The sequence below is a fragment of the Myotis brandtii genome, unplaced genomic scaffold (genome assembly GCF_000412655.1).
Source record: "Myotis brandtii unplaced genomic scaffold, ASM41265v1 scaffold115, whole genome shotgun sequence".
NCBI classification, from domain to species: Eukaryota; Metazoa; Chordata; class Mammalia; order Chiroptera; family Vespertilionidae; genus Myotis; species Myotis brandtii.
Window position 1 is genome coordinate 2,077,620 of NW_005353967.1, and position 25,402 is coordinate 2,103,021.

Sequence of the window (25,402 nt, forward strand, 5' to 3'; positions counted from 1 at the left end):
GATGGAGAGTGGGTGTACTTTGATGCTTATCTACAGAACTATAGATGGCGTGCTAGTAATTCCTGATAACAGTATCCTAAGTAATAAAAAGGCAAACAAATATTTTTTGATAAGGCTACCCTCTCATATTTCCTGCATAGATATTCTCAATCTAAAATACAGAAATCTGAAATATTAAGCATAGTGAATTCTTGACACACTTATCAAAGATTAGTTGACCATATATGCCTGGGTTTATTTCTAAGCCCTCTATTCTATTTTATTGGCCTATATGTGTGTTTTTATGCCAGTATCACACTGTTTTGATTGCTGTAGCTTTGTAATATATTTTGAAGTAAAAAGGTGTGCTGCCTTTAGCTCTGTTTTTCTATAGTTTATTATTATTATCGTTATCGATTTCAGAGAGAGGAAAGGAGAGAGAAAATGTTTTATCAATATTCCCACCATAAACCCTAACAGTTCCAATAAATAAGGTTTAATATGGTTTTAGATCACTTGTCATCATTCCTTCTCTATAAAACTTCTTATAAATGAACATATAAATAGCAACTACTGAACTTGTTTTTTTCTTGAATGGCACAAGGATCAATGAATAAAAGTGAGATGATAGTAAACAAAGGGCTTAGGGAGAAGTTATGCATCCTACTTTAGGGGTTTAGGATGCTTCTTAACAATGAGAATACATGATAGTTACAACATGATAGTTATAACTGGATGAGAGGAAACCATGTTTCCAGCTCCTTGACATCAAAATGCCTAAAAAAGGACCTTCAAGTAGCATAGTGCACAGAGATATGCAACTTACATCTCATCATTCAAAATGTATTTATTATATGTGTGCTGAATTATATATAAGTAGAAGTTTTAAAAATAGATGAAAATGTGTTAATTACATGCTATGGCATTTCTCACCCTTGAGTTAGGCTTGAGACTTATCAGGAGGGCTCAATGGCAAATAAACCCAACACATTTACAAACAACATTCCTAAAGGAGGCTTTCTGTAAAACAGCAAAAAGTTGATAAGGGGCCAGAGGAAAAGAAAGCCAAATTTTTATATATCTTCAAAGTGAAAGGGAATCACTAATACTTACCTTTGCAATTTGATCAAACTTCCCAAAAAGTTCGTTCAGCATGTGGACCAGTTCTCCTGGGGAGCAGTCACTGGCCAGCCGGGTGAACCCAACAATGTCAGCATAGAGGATACTGTGGGAATGAACAAAGGGGGCAGTGTTTGCAAGTTTATATTCATTAAGAAGGTAATGCTAGATTTTTCTATTCAAAGAGTATATACTCTTTTTTCATTTTTTATTTTCAGAAGAAAAATGTCATTTCCCTGGAAAGGGAATACAAAAACACTTTGCTAAACGTTCAGAGTACATTTTTATGTTAAATTTTTATAATTAAAATGAGAGAAAATAAGTCACATGATGCACTTTTCCTATTCTACTCTATTCTTACTGATCACCTGTCTCTTTCAGGTTCAGCCCCTCTCTCCCTCTGGTTTATTTAGTAGTCATCCTGACAGTCCATTACACTGTCCTAATCCTGATATCAAATAGGTATGCTTCCATCTGTTACATAAATTTGTACTATAAGAATTCCTAAAAGTAGAAACAGTAAAATAATAAAAGCCAAAATCCTGTTTTTATTAATTTAAAAATTCCTGGAATAATAATCTTCTTAAAGAAAGTCTTCTTACCAAAAGATTCCGGATTACTTACTACCTGCGGGGATGAAACAGTTAGGGTACATCTTCCTAAAGCTCAGAGTTTAGTTGGGTGATGAATTAAACAAATAAAGATACCTAAAATGTCCAAATATAATGATAATAAGTTCTATAAAAGAAAACAACAGGCTGCTATAAGAAGGAATAGTGTGTGTGGTGTGTGTGTGTGCGGCGGTGGGGGTGGGGGGAAGGAGGAGGGGTTGGGCAGGAGGTGGGCATTAGATGGTGAGGAGTCCAGGAAAGTCACTCTTAGGGAATGACAGTACAGCCTCCCTTCATGCCAGTGGGACAAATCAAAGCAGGGGAAGATGTCTGACTCAGCTTTGGTTGTACGGAGTTGGATGGTGGTGTCTGCAGAACACCCAAGAGGAAGACGCCCATTAGGTAGATGAGTACGGAAAACTATGGTTGCGTTCTGTGTCTCAGCACCACGTGGATGGTAATTAAATCCTGGGAGAGAGCTGGAGAGAACACAAAGAGTGAGGGGAAAGCTCTGAAGACACTAATTTTACAGGAGAGTTAGATTTAGGGAAGAGAAAACCACCAAAGAAACTGTAGAAATAAAACAAAAGGGATAGGATGTCTGGAAAATGAGGGATGGGGGAATTCTGTGAGTTCAAGGGCAAGGGACAGGGGCCACGAAACCTGAGCAGTCATTGAGAGAAGGGTGTGGAAGTATGACAAACACAGATCTGGGACAAGACAGTTGGTGAATTTAGCAAGAATGAGTTCTGTGACATGGGGAGGTTAAAGGCAGAGAGTGTTGATTTGAGGAGAGTGAGGAAATAAAGATTAGTCAGAGAGAGTGGAAAAATCTCTAGAATCTGAGCTCTGAAAGGCAGAAAGGTCATTTCAGAGGTGGATGGTGGCATTGGGCTAAGAGCCATGTCTGTCTATTTTCAAAGATCTGATGGGTTTATGATGTTTCAGCACCAGTGAGAGGGACTTGGAGGAAGACCAGGAAGATTCAGGAAGCAGCTGGTAGTTCTTACCTTTATGGCTATAAATTGTCTTTTCCTCCCCCTCCTTGCCGTTTCCTTATCATCATTATTGTTGTTATTATCATTGCATAACAAAGAGCTAGTAATTATTATTAATGGAGAATAAATGTTTTGTTGAATGAATAGTCAAAGCAGTACTAAAAGCAAGTAACTGATCTCTTTGGTACTATCTACAACCTAATAATCCTCATTAAAAGAAAACCCCCAAAACACTCAGGTATTATCTGTGTGACCTGCTTCTTTGCTTGTACATGTCCTGTTGCAGGACGAAAAAGCCACGTCTTCATATTTTTGTTTTAAATGGCTATTTCGTGCCATTTAAGGTTTTACATTTTTAAGTATTTAAGTTACTTTTGGATTCCAAATATATTTTATGAATTTAAATTTAATTCAATACTGCAGACATATTCCAGACAATGTGTGAGGGAAATTAAGGGCATTGAAGCTGCTTCCCCAACCCTTTGCCGTAGCCAGTGAGGCAGTCAGTTTCCAAGGTGGCCCCAGGGATCCTCACCTCCTGCTGCTCACACCTGTACTGTCCCCTCCCACACCAGGTGGGGTACCACAGAAATGACCAACAACTGCTGATCACCCGGCTAAAATGCTCCCAAATTCCCACCCATAGAAACTGGGAGACAATATTTATTCTTGTTTTAAGTCATTACATTTTGGGGGTAACTCATTACACAGAAACTGATAATTCATAGCAGGAGAAACCTGAAGTTGGTGGTTATCTTTAGTCATTTTTATAGGTCTGTTGGTTCCTGCATTGTGTCATAACTATTTATAGATATTCTTGTGATCCTGGTTAGATATAGTTGCATGTATCTTCACATGTTTTGAATAACTGATATGTGACTTAAAAGTATTTTCTGAAATGGGAAGGGCATCGTTGACTCTCAGACAGTCAAGGTTGGAAGAGGTTCATTCTAGTATAATATACCTTGTCAGATACTGCAAATGTTTTTTTTTCTTTAGTTATGTATGTAAAACACTTAAGAACCTGAAGATATTATTTTAAATAATTTTACTCCTTAACATGTGTAAATGTTCTTTAATTTTTAATCTATCTCCCCAAATGGTGGGACTTAAAAAAAAATCACTCCCGATTCTTCATTTATACAAAGGTGCTTTCACGGTTCTTACTTAATATGCAACCATTTTTCTATTATCTCCTTCTCAATAAGCATTTCTATGTATATCACTAGCTCCATGCACCTTTTCTAAAATATGTTGTCAAAGTGAGATTTGTTTCAGCAATGCATTTATTTTGCAATTAAATTTATTTCTTATTAATGAGTTTCAAAAATCCTTGACCCGAAGCAACCACACCAGAAGGCAGCATCATGCATTGGAAAGAGTCTGGACGTGGGGCAGAACAGGTTGATCCCAATTATCCCAATTCTAGTCAATGCTCAACAAATTTTGGTTGTTTGTAGTTGTTATGATTGAACTATTGAAGAGGGTGGTGGGTAACTCTGACAGCTGAAGTATTAACATCAAAACATAATGAATGAGGCCAAAGACATGGATGAGAACAAGCCGCCCCACAGGGTTTTCCTTCCTGACCCCAATCCGATCTGATTCCAGGGACTGTGATTCCAGGAATGGCTCCCGAGGAGATAGGACTGCGCCAGACTTTGAAAGCAATAACTTTGACTATAATTAAGCTGCACATCAGTCTCCTGGGATGTTGGTCACTGATTGACCACATCCCGGAAACCCTACATTCCTGATGAACATCTAGATTCCCTAGAAAGTGCTGGCTTCTCTGAGGCCTGTCAAGCCCACTGTGAGAACTCGTCCTTGTGCTGAGAGCCCACCGACCCGTCCTCCAATCTCCCTGCAAGGCTGAGTGTCCTGGGCCCCGGGGAACATGAGATCAGACCGTGGAGTTCCCGGAATGAGGACCACTGTCCAGCTATCCCCCTTTTATGATGGTCAGCATAGAAATCAGGGCTAAGAGGGACAACACAATAAAGTAGAGGATCCTATTTTCTTAACGTGAAGGCTCCAAGAGGCAGCACAAGGGTGGGTGAAGGGGTAACTACTCTACGTGCCAAGGTTTAATGATTGCAAAGGAGACATGCTATTGCAAACATGGGCTTCCAGTTAAAAATGTCGCTGCTGCAGCGACCAGGCTCCCCGGACTTGCTGAGAAAGAACAGAGCAGTATACCTGACGTTGGTGTGGCGCTTGACGTACAGGTTGTGAAAGTTGTTTGTGTTTTCCATCTGGCCGGCTTTGGGGCCCTGCAGCCTCTGGATAATCTCAGCTTTCATTTCCATGGCTATGTGAGCTGGCAGCAGGGACAGCAGGAGCCGCTCCTGAAACAAGGTGTGGAAGGAAGACCGAGAGTTCAAATAACGAAGGGAGCATCCAAGTAATATTCGAAAACATCACTGAGTTGTAGCGCAGCCAATTTGAGGACTATTTTCAACGAGTTAAAAATACAGATTCTAGGACTACATGTTGAAAAAAATCAAAATATTTATGGTCAGAGTGTGTTATTTTATTTATTGAGTTATAATCATGTGTTCTTCAGTGTGGAGAAAAAAAGGAAGGCAAAGTTATTTCCCCAAGGATATTATTTATCCACTTTGATTCTAATGTAGTAAAGCAGAAATAAGTTTAGAATGCCAGAAACCAGTGGTTTAAGATAGAAAACACTCATTTTCGCTGGCTTGCCCATTGAGAGATAAGGTACAAGCTTTATTGCACTTTAGAAAGTCAACCAATACTCCACATTTCCTAAATAAGATAAATATTTTCAACTATTTCATTTCCTCTATGATGAACATTCAATCTCCTTTAGTGATTTTGAACTATTATAAAGACAGAATATCAGGAATATTGGCTTCTGTAAAATGTCATCTATAAAAAACTACTGGTGGAAGGCAAAAAGCTGCTATGAGCTTTTCTTGTATGTTTGGTTTCTAAATTCAGTAAATTCAGTACACAATAGCATGCAATATTACACTTATTTTAATATGTACTTATTTTATTTAGAGTTGTACTTTTCCATTTTCTTCAAGAAAAATGTGATATATAACCTTCCTTTGAAAGTTTATATTCATCCTAGAGTATTTTAAATGTTAATTTACTGAAGAAAACACCATGTTCTTCAGGTATTGTAGATTTAATATTTATTGTGGTATTCCATGTTGATAAACATTTTTGAATGAAATATGTCTCCATCTTCCACATTTTCTCTCTCTCTTTTGTGTGTGTGTTTATGAACAAAGTGGTGAGAGAGTAGGGACTTTGGGGAAACTGGGCTTTGCTCCCAGGTTTACAGGGCCAGGGGTCCATCTCCTATACACACCACTTAGGTGGCTGTTGGGAACTACCCCTGAGGAGCAGAGGGTAGTCCAGGAGTGCATCTTGATGGAGATGGGGTGACTCTCACCAAAGCCCATCCCAGCCTGGTCCAGGTAAAGTTAGATGCAAAGTCAACAGGAGACAGAGTACGTGCCTGTAGAGGGACCTCAGTTCTCCATGAACTGGCATAACTGAGTGTTGATCTTTCTTCCGTTGCTCTGAGATGCCATCAAATCTCTGTCGTTATCAAAGCAAATAGACACTGAATATAAATTTGTTAACTTCTAAAACGGTGATAAGGAATGTTAGCATGTAGAACACAGATTATGAATCTGGACCTAGCCTATCTATTTAGAAATCCCAGAGGATTCTATGTGTTTGCAGAGATGTCTAACAATCAGCTCAACTAGATTAAAACCAATTTTGTCCTCTTTCTGATGGGTGACAGATGAGCCCAGGGCTAAGGAAAATAAAATGCACCAGGCCACAATGCTCAGCTGACCTAGTTCTACTTTGTTATCTTATGATGATAACCTGTGTGTGCATGAAGATTCAGTGCAGTCTTCTGTTGAATTTAAAGCAACCAGTAGACTTTCCCAACATTTACTTTCATTTCCACTTATGCTTCTTGTAGTCAACGTTGCCAGTGTCCTACCCACAATCCCTCTGCCTTCCTTAGAGGTCGCTTGCAGCCTGTTTCTTTATAAATCTGGTTTCCTGTGTCCCAACCAATAAGAAAGTAATTTGATGGAACCGTCCCCACCTTCTGCACCCATCACCCTCCTTGGGGAGATCTGAGCATGTTACACACTTTCCCCAGGGTCTCTAGTAGCACTGAGCCCCTGTTGCCACCAGCAGCCCCTTTCAATAGCTGATTTCCCTCACCCTCCTACCTGAAACCACTTCCCAACCTACTGTCTAAACTCTGAGCCTTCTCTTAGGGTCTTCTTTGGGTAAACCTAACAAAGAAATTTCTTCTCTCTTCCTCCTGGATTCTTTATTAAGAATATGCCAACCCCCAAAGACAGATTTCATGAACAAAAAAGAAGAATCGAATATAGTAATTCTTCTCCCTGGCTGTAGCATCATTTAATGACCAACTGTAAATTATGATATTTTACACCAAAATGTAGATGGATGACTGGCTGGTTTTTTTTAAGCTAGCTTGAAAAATATATGTTGAATAAACTAAACTGGGCTAAGATTTTCGTTTCTAAAACTGTTCATGAATCCGTGTGAATTTAGACTGGAATAAAGATTTTGGTAACAGCCAACCAGAGAAATAAAAGAACCCAAAGTTCCCCATTACCATGTGATTCTGGTGCACTGGTAGGCCATGAGACCTCTTATAGAGCTCATGAACAGAATCTGTGTGATGGGGTCAGCACGTGTCAACTCGGTGATCACAGCCTTGGACAATGGGGTGAGCCTCAAATAGGAGCCTACACTCAAATGTGGTGAATCCAGACACTTTTATTTTTGTCTTTCTTCTTTTACAAAGTGCTATACTTCGAAAGAAAAGCCCAATATTTTGGCACATATGCTAAATTTTGATCAATTCATAATCTGACAAGGTTAATATTCCCATGAATATTTTAGCTTTTTGTTAATTTAGCTGTGTGAGCTGCCAAATTATCTGAAAATAATATACAAACCTAAGTGCTTTCCATACCAGATATGGCCTAGTTACATCACCTCTCCAAGTACATTGGAAGCCTTCCTTAAGGGGACTTTTGGAAAATCAAGTTGTCATTAGACTGATTGATGCATACCATTACTTCTTTCTCTTGCTAGAAAAAATTGTATAATTACAGAGAATTCGGCTAATTCTGGCATATTCAAAGGTTATCTGATGAATAACTTGGCCTTGGTTTGAAGGTTCCATTTCAACACATCCCTTTATTAAACCTGTAATTATTATTCATTAGCAATAGTTTTCTTAGAATTTGTTCTTTTCAATTATGCCTCATAAAAGAGCTACAGAGTTAGTACTTTTCATTGTACTATCGATCCAAGTTCAGGACACACTGCGCTCAGAAGTGTTTTTAATATAAAACAGCAGATATTATAACTTTATATTTGTATGCTATTTTTGTGATTATTTTGGTGGAAAGGAAAATCCAATTTAAGCAAAGAAGACTTCTATTTAAATTTTCAACTAAGATTCAGTAATGCATATTCTATCTTATCCCTTCAATAAACCATGCCTGTAATAAATATTTAAATCCACTTTACAAAAGGCAGGATGACAGTGACATGCTCCTTCCATAAGAATTTAAACTTTTTTTTCTCCTTCAAAATTTCTATTTAGTTCTTATTTTAAATGCAATTCAAATACATCAGGATATCAAACCAACGCAATGAACAGAAGGCATATTGTAATAAATGTTCCTCCTTCCAATAGAAAGTAGCTATCAGAATGGACAGACGCCAGGTCCCAGAGCAGCCACTGGGTTACACGTGGTGCTGAGGAAACAGATGATGTCCTTCAATAGTGTCCTGCAGGATGAAAATACCAGGTGTCCATTCGGAATCAAACCTGAAAACGCTGCTCTTAGAAAATACCTGCCAGGAACATGAAAATATGTCAACGCCTTCTCATATCTCCTGCTGCAGCCAGCTTCATGTCTGCAGGTCTCAGAGAAGAAGCATCTCCGTTGGCACCAACCTCCATCACCAGCATGTCCCCAAACTTAAGTTCTAGGGACAACTGCTATTGTTGCTGTTTCCCATTATAACATTTAGTTTGTTTCTCTCAGATCCCTCCTTAGAAATCTTGCTCCTCATCACTCAATCAGAAGGCACTGAATACTCTTATTATTTGGAAGGTCTTGCTTTATCTTTCTTTGACTTTTATAAAAGATAAAGTCTTCATATTTATGGATGATGGAGAGCAGCAGCACTTTGTGGTAGAAGCAGCACTGAAATGGGAGATGTGGGTTCCTACCCATTCTCTGCCACCATCTAGAAAACCTCCACCAAATCATTCTGGCCTTTGAGTCCCAGTTTGTTTGTATAAAAAATACATCCATTGACCCAGGTGAGTTGAAGGTCTCCATGTCTGTGTAAGTTCGAAGCATTTTATGGAACCACAAGAGGCCCTTTTTAGATGTTACCTCTCTCTCCTTTTTTTTTTGTTGTTAATTCCCAACCGAGAATATTTTTCCATTGATTTCTTAGAGAGACAGAGAGAGAGAAACATCAATGTGAGAGAGACACATCAATTGGTTGCCTCCCACATGCACCCCAACCTGGCCAGAGACCGAGCCTGCAACCAAGGTAGGTGCCCTTGACCAGAATCAAACCCAGGACCCTTCAGTCCACAGGCTGATGCTCTAACCACTAAGAAACCGGGCAGGGAAACTCACTCTTTTGGAGTCAAACAATTAGTGACACAGAGGAAAGAACCCAAGTGTTCAGATCCGAACATGATGCCAAGACTATAAGAAGGACTGTGGGTAAGGAGAGACCATTGGGATCTTGACAAAGAAGACCGAGTTCATCTTCTTGAAGAGTGGCTTCCATGAGTGGGAGGAGGATGAAGAAGGATGGCCAAGAATTTGGGGTGCCATATTAATGGCCAGTGTAGGCATGCGAGTGAAAGTCAGCTTGTTTATTTTATAGTCTAGGAAAACTGGAGTGCTTTGTGCAAGTTAAAACCAATATGAACTTCAACTAATCACTGCTCCCTTTTACAAAAGATTGAGTCCTTTCACTGCATGCATATATTGTTTTCTCATATTACAAACCCTGGTCACATATAGTTTCATTTAAATTCAAACATTTTTGGCAAAAAAAAGGTATAGGAGTGGCTCAGAGAGGGTAAAGTGAAGTGGTAGACACTAGGGAGTTAAGACCTGATAGAATGGTGTCTTCGGACTTCACAGCCACTGGTGGCTTTTTCCACTCACTTTGATTTATAAGCTCAATGAGATGACAGGGATGCTTTTAGAGAGTAAATCATTAATAGAAGGTGAAAGAATGAAATTATCACTCATCTTTGATGACTCTGCAGTTAAGAGACCTTAGAGAACAATGCGCTAATCAAGTCCAATTATAAATTATGTCCATAGTGATGGATGATGGCATATTGAAACTTCTAAACTTTTTTTGGGAGGGAGAATGATCCTTTTTCCTAACTGTGCTGAATTGGGACACTTGAACCCCAGAGCAAAACTGCTTTTAGGGCGAGTCTCACAGCTCCCACTCTCAGCAGACCTCAGCCTCTTCCCACCCATCCTGTCCAAACCCCTGACAGGGTGCTCCCAGGGCACCACTGGGGCACAGTTCGAATCACAGGCAATATCACAAGGCTTTCTCTGAGAAGGGGTGAATTGAGGCAATTTCTAAAAGAAACTCAGTGACATTTCTCTCCTGAGCACATGACTGAGTCCTGAAGTGGGCATTTACATTGCTGGGAATGTGAAGCTGAATGCTGGCGGGCAGGGGTGGGGTGATCCAAGGACACTGCAGTGCGGAGGTGAACTTTAAAGCTCTGCTTATCTGTCCTGACACCTGAAGTGCCAGATGCCATCCTCCAGAGCAGAGCCTTCCAAGACACAATCTCGCAGGTAACACTGGTCAAATATTGTGCCTGCCTTCAAACACTAATTGTCCCCATGGGCACCGATGTAGTTGATAGAGGGAGAGGGACCCATCATTTCTGCATAACATCAACTTTCCAGGGAAAGAATAATACATGAGGAAAGGGAATCAGCAGAACAGCACTCATTCTCATTCCGCTAATCAAGCAATGTCCCGAACTCTCTCAGATAAAAAGTGAGGATGCAAGCAGCAAACTGTATAGCAAAATCAGCACAGCAGAAAGCTCAAGGGCCATCACATTCCTAGAATTTTAGTAAAAGTAACTCAAATGAACCCAGCTGGTGTGGCTCAGTGGTTGACTGTTGACCTATGAACCAGGTCATGATTCAATTCCTGGTCAGGGCATATGCCCGGGGTTGTAGGCTCAATCCCCAGTGTGGGGCGTGCAGAAGGCAGCCAATCAATGATTTTCATCATTGATGTTTCTATCCCTCTCTCCCTCTCCCTTCCTCTCTGAAATAAATAATAAAAATATATTTTTTAAAAAGTAACTCAAATGGGATGACCATGGCTCACACTCAAGTACAAAGGTGCCTGTCTGCTACAGGTTGCCAGACTGTAAACTTGTTGCACACCTGATTGCGTTAATATTGTTGGCACTAAGTATTTTTAAAGCTTTATCTGCTTTTGGAAAACACCTTCTTGGTAATCAGACTGTAGATATTCTTCCAGGATTCACCCATCTAAATTCCACTAATATGTCTGCTTTGAGAGAACCATATCAAAATAGTTAAAAAATATAATTCTTGTTCAGTATCTCATATGCACCTCTACTTAAAGAAATAAATAAGTTGTGACTTGGCGCTTCTATAATTAAAAAATAACCCTTCTAACAGATTTTATTGCAAGTTACAAATGATGATAACTCAAGTTTAATCATACACATAATGTAGAAGGGAGCCTTGATTTGGTGTATTTCCCAACTCATTTGTTTACTCTGAGCATGTAAGTTCTTATGACCTGTGAAAATGTTAAGTTCAGAGGAAGCAAATGGCAGGCTCTGTGGTCTGAGCTCTGATTGGCTTGCAGAGAGCACACAAGCATGCTTGTGTGTGTGAAAGTTAAACGAATTATCCTTAGGTAGGTCATGCACTGAACAGCTACATGTGGTCCATAATTTAACCACTTTCTTGCCCCCAGTTTCCAGAATAAAAAAGCACAACTAGCTAGGGCATCTCTCAGAAGTGCACTGTGACTTCTGCTCACCTGCCATTGGCCAGAGGTCACAAGGATATACTCACCTCTAAGGATGCTGGTCATGTGCCCAGCTAAGAAGATCCTCTTACCATAGAAGAAGAAGAAGAAAGTAAACATTGGAAAAACAAACAAGCAGTGGTCTCTGTCCCATGCAGAGCGAGCAAAGCAGCATTTCCAAAAGGAAACCATCAATTTCCCTCCCAGAGCTGCCCCTTCCCTCCCAACTTAAATCCAGTTAAAAGTCGACCTGCAGCTGCCACCTGCTCTCATCCTTGACTGCTCTTTCCCTCTTGCCATCCCCCATCCAATGAAGCAGCAGTTCCTGTCCCTCACGCTAGGAAACTGCACCTTCTCCCAACCTACTGCCACTATCCGGGTCTTGGCCACCTGTGCCACCCTCTGATGATGGATCGCTTCCTACCGGACTTCCTACCTGCTGTCCACCCGCTTGCTCACCCTTTCTCTTCTGCAGCAGAGGTCTTTCTAAAAGGTGAAGTAGCCAAATCAGGTCAGTCCCAGCTGACTGCTTCTACTGACAAATCTGAAGCTTGCCAGTATGTTACAAAATTCGAATTTACTCCTGGGAACTCTACCTCCTTTACTTTGCTGCCCGCCTCCTGAGCCCATGGCCCAGCTCTTCTGAATCCTATGGAGCCCCAGCTGGGCACTGTGTTCACCTGCTCGCTGGAAAGCCTGCTACCCTTGGACCTGGACCACTGGCTCCATCATACTGTTCCCACCCATGCTCACCTTCCTTCCCTAAGGCTGTCCCGCCAATTCTTCCTCAAACTTCTAATCACATACTGCCTCCCCCATCACCTCCTCCTGACAGCTGTCCTGCATGGCCTTCCCACCCCAATGGGGTTAGGTCCTGAGTGCTGTTCTGGCACCCACCGTCACCCTCAAACTCTACTGAAACCAGCTGTTTCCTTTCCTGCCCAAGGTCGTAGGTGCCAGTGTGCCCAGGCTGTGCCTTCTTCAACATGATGTTCTGGGTACGGAACACAGAACCTGGCACAGAGAAGAAAGACACCCAATAAACATTTGTCCAGTGAATACAGGAAGAAACACTTGAATGTGTGACTAATGCCTCATTACACTTTGAATAAGATTTCCACTGGGCAGCTCATTTAAAAGCTTGATTTTCAATGATTATCCAGTAGAACATTCTGGCCTTGCTCTGCCACTCAATGAGTGGACAGTGGGTAAGTCATGTAACTTCTTTTTGCTCCCAGTGTCCTCCCTGGGGCCTGGGAGGTGTCTGAGTATATTTCTGCTGCCTGTTCCACTTCCAGGTTTCTTCCATTCTGTTAGGTATCAGGCGGAAATGGGAAGACATCCTTGAGTGTGGCAGCAGAAATGAAATACTTTTAAAAATGATTTTATTGGTAACTTTTAAAACCCTGTGATTTTCTCCATTAAAAGAAATGATGAAAGAATATATATAATAAATATAGGTATATATTATATATGTGTGGAATATATAATATCCATATCTACAGATATCTATGTACTATAGACATATAAATAGTTATCTTTGAATTTTGTCACCATATGCATTAAGTAGGCATGCATGCATGGATTTCTAGGGCAATTGTAGAGAATAAAGGGCCTTTACATTCTTTTATGTATTTTTTTCTTAAAGGTTTTCTGATATCTGATCGTTCTAGAGCTGAAGAACTGTCACTCTCCTCTTCATTATTCTGCAGGTACAAATCCAAGTGTTCATGTAAATCACGTTGGTGCAGGCTCCTCCTGTCACCGACTGGAGCCCTGGGCCTGATGGAAGGTGCACAGCCCAGGATGCGGTGTGGAGGAGTGAAGAGGGAATGAATGAATAAGTTATGAGCTGCAGCCCTGCCAAAGTGAAAAGAGGGCACGGTTTCTGCCAAGAAGCAGAAACTGGGATCAGTATGGGAGTGAACACCATGGCCACACTGCATTAAAAATACTTATTCTTTGAAATAACTACATCAGCATATATAAGCTTGGGAATTCTCAACTTTGTCATACCAATAAAAATATTTATCAAATAGTAAGAAGATTTTTAAGAGCTCTAAACTGACACACGAAAACCTGGTCTCTGAATCTGACGCAATGATTTCTAAGAAAAATAGCACATTATTCTCACCAGCTCCTGGGCTCATGCTGACTTGAGCTCAGGCCTGGTTTGGATTAGGAATGTTTCAGGACTTTATTGCTGCAAAACACATCCCCAGTGGTTCAGAACACTCATGATTCTGTGGATCGGCTGGGTGGTTCCTTTGCTGGTTTTGCTGTGGGCCAGTCACCTGAATGCATTCACCTGGAGGGGGGTGGCCTGGCTGGAAGGCCCAATGTGGCCCCAGTTACATGTCTGTTTGGCAGTAGCTGCTGGCAGGCGGCTGAACCCTGGTCTCCTCCACATGGCCATTCATCCTCCTTCAGGCAGGACTGGCTTCCTAATGGCAATCTCAAGGCAGCAGTCCCCAAAAGTTGAGAGGGGATCTTCAGGGCCGCATAAGGCGTGGGCTCTGGAATTCACACAGCCCCACTTCCCAACTTCCATTAGTCACAGTGAGAAACAAGCCTGCCTCCGATTCAAAAATGACTGTCTCCATCAGATGCAAACTAAGCGAGAGCTGCTTCTAGCATTCATGGTTCCACAGGCGTGGAGGAGCCAAGGGTTAAATAATGTCTACAGGCCCTCTCTCCTTGGCTTATAGATGGCTTCTTTCCCCTGTCTTCTTCACATGGCCTTTTCTCTGTGTCCTAGTCTACTTTTATATTCATCCCAGTCAGATTGTATTAGCACCCAGCTTACTGATCTCTTCTAACTTAAATCCCTCTTTAAATGCTGCATCTCTAATATTGTCACACTCTGAGCTACTGTGGGTTAGAGCCTCCACATATGCATTTGTGGGGATACAGTTCACCCCAAACAGAATCTTCGTTTGTAGGGCAGAGAAGGAGGCAGGCAATCCACAGGCTGCTGCAGACTCATGAGCTGACTTTTTCCTGCCCTGCCTTGTGCAGACTTCTCCCCTCCGCTTCTTCATTGCCAGTGCCTCACTTATTCAAATACCCTCAAGGATCCTTAAATGTTCTCCTATCTCTCCTCTAACTGTCCTGCCCCTGCATTGTTGCCTTCTCGAGTCCCTATGCACCAGGAGAGGCTGCTGGACAGCTCTGAGGCTCACCGTTTCAAGGAGCCATTTCCTCTGGGGAGCTGCGGGATTCTAGGGTCGTGTAGCCTCACAGTCAATAAGTGGAGTTATACCATTGGGAGGGACCAGCACATGACACAGAGCCTCTAGCAGGGCTGGGCAAACTCCTTCTGCAAAGGGCCAGGAAATGAATAGCCCAGGCTTTGTGCACTATACCACCTCTGTCACAGCTACTCACTTCTGCCATCCTACTAGGGAAACAGCCACAGATGAAGAGCAAATGAATGGGCGTGGCTGTGTGCTAATATTTTATTTGTGGCAACTGAAACTTTAATTTTATATAATTTTCATGAAATATTATTTCTCTTTTGATTTTTAAACTTAACAATGGGAAAAGAAACCAACATTCTTAGCTCAGGAGGCTGTACAGAAACAGATGGTGGGCCAGACTTGGCCCTTGGGCTATAGTTGGGTGACTCCTGGTATAGAGGAAGTTCTATGGAAAACCACACTTAAGGGTACTGCAGACACATTGCAACTGTCACTGACAACCAAAGTAAGAACAATAGAGGGCATATCCTTCCTCCAAAGGGCATTGTTATTATGATTTCCAGAATCTGTCTCTCATCTGTTATTTAACATGCTGGGCTTTACAATAAAAGCCATCAAATGGATCTTCTTGGAAAATAATAATTTCCAAGTTATTACTGAGTTGTCAGCTGAGGAGGAGGGTGCAGCGGCTCAGAGCATGGGCTTGGATTATCACAAGTCTGGGAGCAAATCCCAGCTCCTCCACCTCCTCATGTCTTGATGGTACTGACTTGTGCAAGGGTCTGGCCACGTCCTGGGTTTCCGTGGCTGGTGGCTTGGAGGTGGCTGTTTGGCATCATGATTCAGAATGATGGTGGGCCAGCAAGACCACGGCACACAAACCAGAAGGTTGAAATTCAAGCCTGAGCTGGTCATTACTTGGAGTGAGACCTCGGGCCACCTCTGACCTCTCTGGGCCTCATTTTCCTCACCCTCGAATGAAGGGCCTGGACTAACCATCCCAGTCTGCTTGCTCTAGAAGCTGGTGAAGCAATCGTTCTATAACACTTACTTTTAGATAAAGTAAAAGTCAACTTGCGTTTAGCTGCAAACAAAGTATCTCATTTCCTCACTCAATAGCTAATACTCCAGCAGTCAGAATTCATAATGCATGTTGCTTGATTTTCAGTGGCAACCAGTAATTTGTGTGAGAAAGACTTAATTTAGAAGAACGCACATGTCATCTTTTTTTCATAACCAAGTAAGACTTACAATTAGCTTGATTCACACGCTGTCACGGATGTCTCCACTGCACACACAGTGAACAATACGACGTTTTCAAGGCAGCTCTTTGATGGAGAGAACTAGTCTTCAGTTGTGTAATTCATACTAAACATAAATCCTCCTCCATTTTCTTCTTGAATACCCCATGCCCACTCGAGCAGCAACTTCCGTGAGTGGATCATTAAGGGGGAAAGCCACTGAATACATGCATTTTTACTGTGTTTTGCTCTGCAACATTCTATGCTTGGGAAATTGCCACAGTAAGTAGCAGTAAAATATGCAAAATAAAGAACAAAATATAAAATGCCTTAGCTTTTTCTTCCATTTTCCCCAATACTTCTTAACACATAGCAAATTTTAAAATAATGTCATTCTATCAAAAACCAGATGAATCAAAGTGTTTTCCAATGTTTGACTTAGAAATCAAGGTGCTGCAATACTGGATTTAAAATAAGAATGGATATGCTGTTAATAGTTGAAAAATTAGTGTTAATTATGACTTCATTTCTGGTTGCAAAGTTCCTTCTTTGCTGATCATCTCTCTGTCTTATTTGATAGTTAATAATTAAAATCATATGAGGGCTGATTTCATCAGCAAGCAAAAAGAACTAGATTCAATCTTAGAGAAGTTATTCTATGGGATAGAGGGAGCACATTTTAGAAAATGTGAAGGTGTGTACACACATTTCATATACCATTGAGAAATATACTCTTGGTATATAAAGCATGCTTTTGTTTTCTAATAATGTTAAATGACAGTATAATAGTATAGGCCTTCAGTAAATCCATTCAGTACATGCATAATTTGTCACACAATGATTATATAACTTCTTTTAAAAATATTATCAAATGTCTTGCCAATAATATGTACTCAATAAATGTTGAAAGAATAAATGTTATTTTGAGACATCAGCTTAGTCCCATCTACTTGGGTTTATAGCACCCTCTTACATAAAGTACACATAGAACAGATTAGAAAGAAGAGGAGTGCTCAAGAAAGGTGGAATGGGGGATGATCTTCATCTTTCATGTGAATCAAGGGAAATTGAGGCTCTCTGTTATTCAGATAGCTGCTACTTTGGGATGGAAGCCCACAGCTTCCCAAGTACCATGTGACCTTTCTTCCCCTTCCCCTACACATCTCATAGGGTACAAGGCCTGCTTTTAGGTTAACTATGTAGTTTTTCATGTACTAGGCTCTGAATTAAATGCATTTAAAACCAGGACATTCAGTACATGACAAAACAATACTAACAACTTCATCTGTCTGGAGTGGGTTCTATGTGCCAGGCACTGTGCATTAACTGTGCGTTAACTGTCTACTCCCACAGGAAGCCTGTGCATTAGGGATGTTATTATCGAAAATGACCCAAGCTCACATCACCTGGAGGTGGCAGTGCTTTTGCACAGCTTAGGTTTGACTCAGCTATGCTTTATTCCTTTGGCTCTTCCTGTGTTTATCCCCTCCAATTCTCTGTCATTTCCCCTTTAGGAAGTACTACTAGTTCAGGTAATTCCACAAAAATCATGACACACTATTTGCACAATCATTGAAAAAGGGCACAAGCAAATAGAGACCCATGATGTCTCTTTACTCTGCCTCCAAATTCTGGGTTGAAGTTAGAGTCAGGTATATTTCAATATGTTTTAGAAAACTAGTAGAGATGTGATGGATTCTGGGCTTCTCCAGAATTAGTAAAGACTGAACAGAACATTGATAAATATCATCCCTCTCATCACAGTTCACATCTTGGGTCAGAATTTCAGACCACTTGGCTTCTTCCAGGGGAATAAAATAAGAAGGGCTCTGGCTGCTGAAATTCTCAGTTGTAACACAATGTCATATATCTTTTCTTTCTACAATTAGAAAATACCTTTGTTTACTTTCAAATGTGTGCATTAATCAAGTTTTTCCAGAGAAAACAGAACCAATAGATATGTGTATCTAGATCTGTAAGTTTTATAGATCTCTATATCTACATTTCTATCTATCTATCATCTATCTATCTATCTATCTATCTATCTATCATAATCATCTTTATTTTAAGGAATTGGATCACATGAATGTGGGGGCTGTCAAGTCCTAATTCTGAAAGGAAGGCCAGGAGACTGAAGGCCTAGGGAAGAAATTATGTTGCAACTGCAGTTTGAAGGCAATCTCTTCCTTGGGAACATCTGTCTTTTCTCTTAAGGTCTTCAACTGATTGCATGAAGTTCACTCACATTATGGAGGCTTATCTGCTTTACTGAAAGGCTACTCATTAAAATGGTAATCTCTTAAAAATATCTTCACAACAAAATCTACACCGGTGTTTGACCACACATCTGGGTACCATGTTCTTGCCAAGCTAACACCAAATTAACTATTGCACCATGGTTTTAGACAACTTAAATATAAAACACAATATGCTATTAAAAGTGTTTAATTTTCTTTATATCAACTTTTCATTAGAACTATTTGTGTAGAAACTAGGGAGATATTATACATTTGATTTTTCCTTTCTTTTTCTCCAGAGAAGTTGCACAATCATTGGAAAATGGCACAAGCAAAGAGGGAATTTTCAATCTGGAGAATTCAAACTAGTCACCAACATATCATCCTGCATCCCTGATGTCATCTGTAGCTGACCTGCCCCATATCTACCTGGTCAACACTTAGAATATTTCATTTACAATGAAGGGAGGGAAGTTAAGCAAGCAGTGATTTCACTTTTTATATCCTTTACACCAATTGAATACTTTAGTTTTTTTTAAGGTAATAAAAATTTAGTTAATTTTAGTTAGTGAAAAGTAAAACACAAAATTATTCCATACCAAAGACATAATTTTATTGCTCTATCCACATCAGTATAGAATGTATTCATTTAAATCAAGAGAATGGTTTCTCTCCTCCTGAACAAGACTTTAGCAAGTTATTTTATTATTTTAGAAGAGGATATTATTTTGTTAAAAGTATTAAGAAAAGTTAATGAATTGCAGTAAATAGTGAGAAGTAGTGAAAAAAGTAGTATGTTTTAGATTTGGAAGCGGATGAACAGTTACCAAGAACACTGGTTCTCCTTTGCGATCTCATTAGGACTCGTATTCCTGGGTGGTTTGACAGTGGATCATGTAGTTCTTGCCAAAATATCTTGTACATATTAGAACTGGAAGGTGGAACTATTATGGAGAGGGCTTAAGCCTTTCTTTCTTAGCCATGTGCATCCCTGCCATTACACCAACTTTAATTTGGGTTTACTCTCTTGCTCATTAGGGAAATGCAAAAGCCTAGGAATCTGAGAATTAAACTTCTTCCCCTTGGACAACTTGGGAGAGTTTATTTGAACAGTTCTTTTATTTATCCCGGCATTAGTATTTTACTCCTTCCATACGTCTCTTTTTAAAAATTTTTTTCTTTATTGATTAAGGTATTACATATGTGTACTTATCCCCCCCATTGCCCCCCCCCCACTCATGCCCTCACCCTCCTGGTGTCTGTGTCCATTGGTTAGGCTTATATGCATGCATACAAGTCCTTTGGTTGGTCTAATACATCTCTTGATATACACTTGATTATCTCATCAAACACCATAGCTACTGCGGATGGAAAGGTGCCTATAACACAGACCCTGCCGCAGGAGTTCTAGGTCTGGGTAGAGGAGCTTGGGCATGAAATAGATCCCAGTAATGGACTCTTCTGGCTGTTTTACTAGGGTTCTGTTCCAAAGTACAAGTGAGACACTGGAAGACAAGTCCAGGAAATGGAATTAGCGAACATGATGCACAGTGTGAGAGGATGGGGCAGAAGCCAGGAGGGGTGGGGTGATCCCCAGCGCTGAGATCTGTGATGTGGGGGAGATGGCCAGGCAAGTAGATCCAGACAACCAGGCTAAAATCCTCATCCCTATACACTGCTGTGTAACCTGGACTTCGCATTCGGAATTTTAGTTTCATCATCAACAATATAAAAAATTTCCACCCACCCTGCATGGTTTCATTGAAGTTACTGATAAAAACATGAAATGTTTTTGGCATGATGTGGGCACTAAATAAACACAGTTGCCATCCTCTCAGGCAGCCTTTAATGTGTAGGCGGCACATGAGCACATGGAGAGGTGGTTCCTTTCTCTCCTGGAGCCCAGAAAAAGTGATACAATATTTTTCTCTAAAAATTATACCACAAATCAAACACAAATAAACCCAAACAGACATCTTAAAGAATAATACACTGCAGAATGTCTTGTCAGAACCAACCCGGATGCAGAAGGAAGAGGGCATTAAAAGAGGCAAGTGGGGATGGTCTCCGTCCAGGGAGAGGCCAGGCAGGCTCAGGACCACAGTGTCTACCACTTGGCTTCTACAGAGGAGATGGAGGCAGCAAGGGAGCATTGTGACCAGCCACTACTGCCACCCCTCTCATCTGCTCATTCTGATGCACTATTATCTCCGGAGGCACAATAAACAACTAGAAGTGGACCTCCACCACATGGAGCATGAGTTGATCTGCAGATATGAGTATCTTATTTAGTGACAGTGGGATTTCTTGGCGTAGTGATATATTCATCTGTTCTCTGCTTTTGATGCCCAGTGCATATGAAATTCCTCACAGGAGTGGAGCACATGCTTGAGGTGCTGACAGGTCAGGTCCCTGAGCCTCCAAAGTGAGAGGTCAACCCTGGTGGGAGAGAAAGTATCGGCCACCATGTGGGAACCTCGTTTGGAGGACATTCAGATAGACACCTGGGACATCCTGGGGACAGCTGCGATCACATGGTACATTTCAATGCAGCAAAAGGAAGAGAAGAACAGATGGGAGGGCAGTACTCCTGGGCTCAGAGTGTCTCCTCTCAATGGCTTAAAAAGAGAGCCTTTGCTATCCCCCCTCTGAAAGTAAAAATCTTACTGGAGAGCAGAAATTGTTCTTTACAATAGAAGTGGAATTTTAAAAATGACTTTTCAATTCAGCAGTGAGGGAAAAATAAAACTCATCTGTTTTTCAGATTGAACAATTTGTGGCTATGTCTCTTTTGCCCCATTCTGTTGGTATTAAATGTTTTTATTAGAAGCTTTATGAAAAGATTCTTTTCAAATGGTCATATAACTTCAATTTTGATGGTTTCCATAAACAGAAACTGCTAGTGTTACCTTGAAAAACCATTTCTACTTTATAGAGCTTTGGCACATTAAACCTGGAAGCTTGCAGCTGGAGCTCACCGGAATGGACTGGCTACTTCAAACCTCAGAGATCCAGACAGAGGCCTCTCCAAAGAGTCACTCGGAAATCACCCTCTAGCCCAGTGGTTCTCAACCTTCTGGCCCTTTAAATACAGTTCCTCATGTTGTGACCCAACCATAAAATTATTTTCGTTGCTACTTCATAACTGTAATGTTGCTACTGTTATGAATCGTAATGTAAATATCTGATAAGCAGGATGGTCTTAGGCGCCCCCTGTGAAAGGGTCGTTCGACCGACAAAGGGGTCGCGACCCACAGGTTGAGAACTGCTGCTCTAGCCCAACTTGCTGAGTTCCTTCAGATGCCTCCCTGACCCCTGCAATTCTCAGTTTAGACTAAAGAGTTCCAAGATCACATGGAACACAAATCTCTTTCTAAGAGATCTGGGATATGCAAAACCACATTTAGGGTGTGTCAAACTCCCTGTTGCCAGAATCCTGACCCAAGGTATTTGGGCCTGCTCTGACTGTCTTCCTTCCACCAGCTTTGGATCAGGCCCTGTCCCATGGGCAGTTCCTACTGGTCTTCCAGAGGAACCAATGTTTAAGAATCAAGAATATTAAAGTGGCTCATAAATGATCACCACTCCAGGCACTTCATAAGGACCCTTAATTTGCTTCCCCAACATGGGATTTCATTGGCCCACAAATGCCGAAACCATGGATGTTTTCAAAGGTTCTCAGTTAAAAGGCACAGTCCTGAGGTCTCCTGGTAGGTACCAGGACCTCAGGCACTAGTCTAGAAGCTCCACAATGAGGCACTGCAATGGCAGGATGCCAAACACAGGGAGTGCACCCAAGGACATGAGCCAACTCTGACATCAGAGTGAATGGTGATAGCGCTGGGGTCTTTTGCAGAAAGTGCTTTCATAGGCCCACAATGTTTCCTGCCACATGAAAAACCTGGGCAATGGGTTGGTGCTGGTATATAGCATATCTTTACTTGTCATGGCTCAATTTGTATCAATCTAAAAGTTATGTATATAACTCTGTCTTTTATAGCCATTTAATAGATGCCTATCAGTAGTAGCATTAGTAATTCTGCTAGTGATTCTAAAAATCAAGAGATGAACAGACTGACATATTTGTAGACTTTAACTCTTTTGGATTACTCGATTAGGCCTCTAACATCTACTTAATCCAGTGTAATATGTTAATATACTAAAGACTGTTTGGTTATATTTTGCTAATTCAAACTGAATATGTGAATGTGTTGAACTGTTGCCCTAAATTTCACTGCAGACCTAAGAAGCAAGGTCTATGTGGAGACCACTCATCAAATAGAAGAAGGTATGAACAATCTGTGATCACCCTCCTGATTCATGATGTTCCTTCTCTTGCTAAATTTATGACTATGTTTCTGAGGATGGCAAAGTACTCAGAACTTTTCTGTCCTCTTTGTTATTAAGAAGCCCTTAACCCCAAATCGTCATTCTTAGGAGATTCCTTACTCAGACCTGACAACCAAGAAGCACTGTCTATTAGGTGATCAGTGAGCAAGGTCATCCAGGTAAGCGGGGTCTTGGGGAAGACAAGTCCAACCAGAGTGGCTTTTGGAGGTAAGGGAATAGCATTCTTGGCAAAGCTCTTCTGGACCTAATGCAAAGTGTGTTCCAAATCATGTGAAATGCTATTAAAACAACCATGGCCTCAGAACAACAAATTAAAAATAGAACAGAAAGCCCTACAGCTGTGGTTCAGGGCTGCCAGCTAGATGGCTGGGCACCAGGAGGCAATAAGGCATCTGTCTGCTGGGAGGGCAGGAAAGGGAGGGACCAGGCTTCTTGGAGGCCGGGGTAGGGGTAGGGTGGCAGCAGCTGTTCTCTGCACTTGCAACAGCTGGAGGAAGGAGTCTCAGCTGTGATTCTGCCTTGGAATGGGAGAGTTATCTTTGCCAATGGCCCCTTGCTTCCAGAAGACTTATTGTGATTAAATTTGAACATTTGCTTGATTGGGAAATAATTATATCCTAGCCTAAGGAGTTCTATTATCTTTCTAACCTCATCATTGTATCCCTAAAATCTGCAATCACTTTCTTTTGCTTTTGGTGTATGTAAACTCTGGACCAGCAACTTTTATATTACCACTTGATTGATGGTTATTCATAAAAGTGATGAGGCCACGTGTGGTAGACTTAATAATGGCTTCCCTAAGATATCTGCATCCTAATCCTCAGAACATGTGAAAAGAATAACTTGCTTGGAGAGAGGAACTTTGTAGATATGATGAAGATAAGAGTTTTGGGATGAGGTTATTATCTTTGATTATTCAGTTGGGCCCAGTATAATCACATGACTCAAAAGAGGGAGCCAAGTGCAAAGACAGAGAAAAGGTGATGTGACAATGGAAGCAGAGAGAGAGGGACTGGAAGATGGCACACTGCTGGCTTTGAAGCAGGAGGAGGGGCCATGAGCCAAGGTTTGTGGGCAGCCTGTAGAAGTTAGTTTTGAAATAAATTTCTTGGCCCAAAATGGAGCCACTCCTGCCTGAGGTGCCATCTCAGCAGACCAAAACTTAGACAACTTTCATGTCCTTGTAAATACTCTACTTGACCAGAAACATAGTCTATCCAGTCAGCTGTTCCTCAAACGCCAAGCCAACTCTGGGCTCTATACCTACTTCCTTGTTCCTTCTCACCCCAAACAAGGTTGACTATGTTGCCCCCATAAATCAGATGTTTTCTATATTTCTCTTCCTTGTTTTCTATCCTATAATATCTTCCTGTCTTCTCCATTTAGCAGTTCTCCAAATGGAGACTGTCTGCCATAAATTATCTTCTTTTATGTGTGTGTGTGTGTGTGTAACACTAGGAAGGACAAGTAAACAGATCCTCCTCTACAGCTTTCAGAGGGAATAAGACCTGCCAACCCATTTAGACATCTAGTCTTCAAAACTGTAAGATGATAAATTTGGGTTGTTTTGAACCATAAAGTCTATAGTGATTTGTTATAGCAGCAACAGGAAACTAATACCTATGTATAAAGACATGGATATGGAACCAGTGGACTAGAACTTCTTGGAAAGGAAACTGATGGGTGTTGACATGAACTTTACACCAATGGTAGAGTTGGGGCTGTGGAAGGGTCATTGAGCAAAAGTGGGATGCAGCTTATGTTGCGGCTGTGGGCATGTGAGCCAGTTTTCTCAGCTGACAGTGCTACTCTTCAGCCTTCATCCTGGGCTACATTAATCAGATGCAGCCTTGAGTTACAGAGCATGAACTTCAGACCCAGGATAAGTTTCCAGGGGAAATTATTAGCTTGACATCTACTCATCTTGCTTTTACTAACACTTATTTATAATGTGATTAATTTAATAAAATTTACCAAACTAGATAAAAGAAGGACACACTATGCTCCTAATGAGGGTACTGTGATAATTTCTGGGTTGGGTTGGGAACAAGGCTTTCTCTAGAACAGGGTGTGTAAAGAAAAATTAAAACTTCTATTTATGCCTATCTTTTAAAATTAAAAGTAAGAAAGACATTCAGCTCTTTAATATCTTGATTGGCAACAGCACCCTCTTTAGGCGACCGTATCACCTACAATAGAGGGCACACCGGCTGGAAGAGAAGACTTCCTGAGCAGAGGTCTAGCACTGGCACTCTCTCTGGTAGATTAACTCATAGCATATTGCAACATGTGGTGTGCACATGCTCTAGAATGTTCTCTGTGTGGTTAATTCTATAGAGAGTAAATCTGTACAAAACTCCAGAATGTGATGCACGTCCACACCACACAGTAGTTTCTGGTTATCCTGTGCACAGTAATGACGTCATTAAACTTAAAGAGGAGTGTTGTTTCTTTGTCTTATTTTGTCCAAAATTAATGAGTCCAAATTTGTTGATATTTCCTAACATGACAAAGAACTTCTAATAT

At 41.0% G+C, this 25,402-nt stretch overlaps 1 protein-coding gene across 6 annotated transcripts in view; it reads right to left on the reverse strand.

Annotated features, from left to right (window-relative positions):
- The window catches only part of ADCY2 (adenylate cyclase 2 (brain)), a 281,136-nt gene that overhangs the window by 95,078 nt on the left and 160,656 nt on the right, over window positions 1-25,402 (reverse strand). For 5 of the 6 annotated variants that reach the window (XM_005858116.2, XM_014548519.1, XM_014548515.1 and 2 more), the window contains 2 exons: window positions 4,907-5,055; window positions 1,093-1,204 (listed from right to left, as the gene is read on the reverse strand). In XM_005858116.2, the coding sequence (XP_005858178.2) occupies window positions 1,093-1,204; window positions 4,907-5,055 (261 nt within the window). Of the gene's footprint in view, window positions 1-1,092; window positions 1,205-4,906; window positions 5,056-6,053; window positions 6,143-25,402 lie in introns of those variants that run through there. The other variant, XM_014548533.1, reaches the window with a different exon arrangement.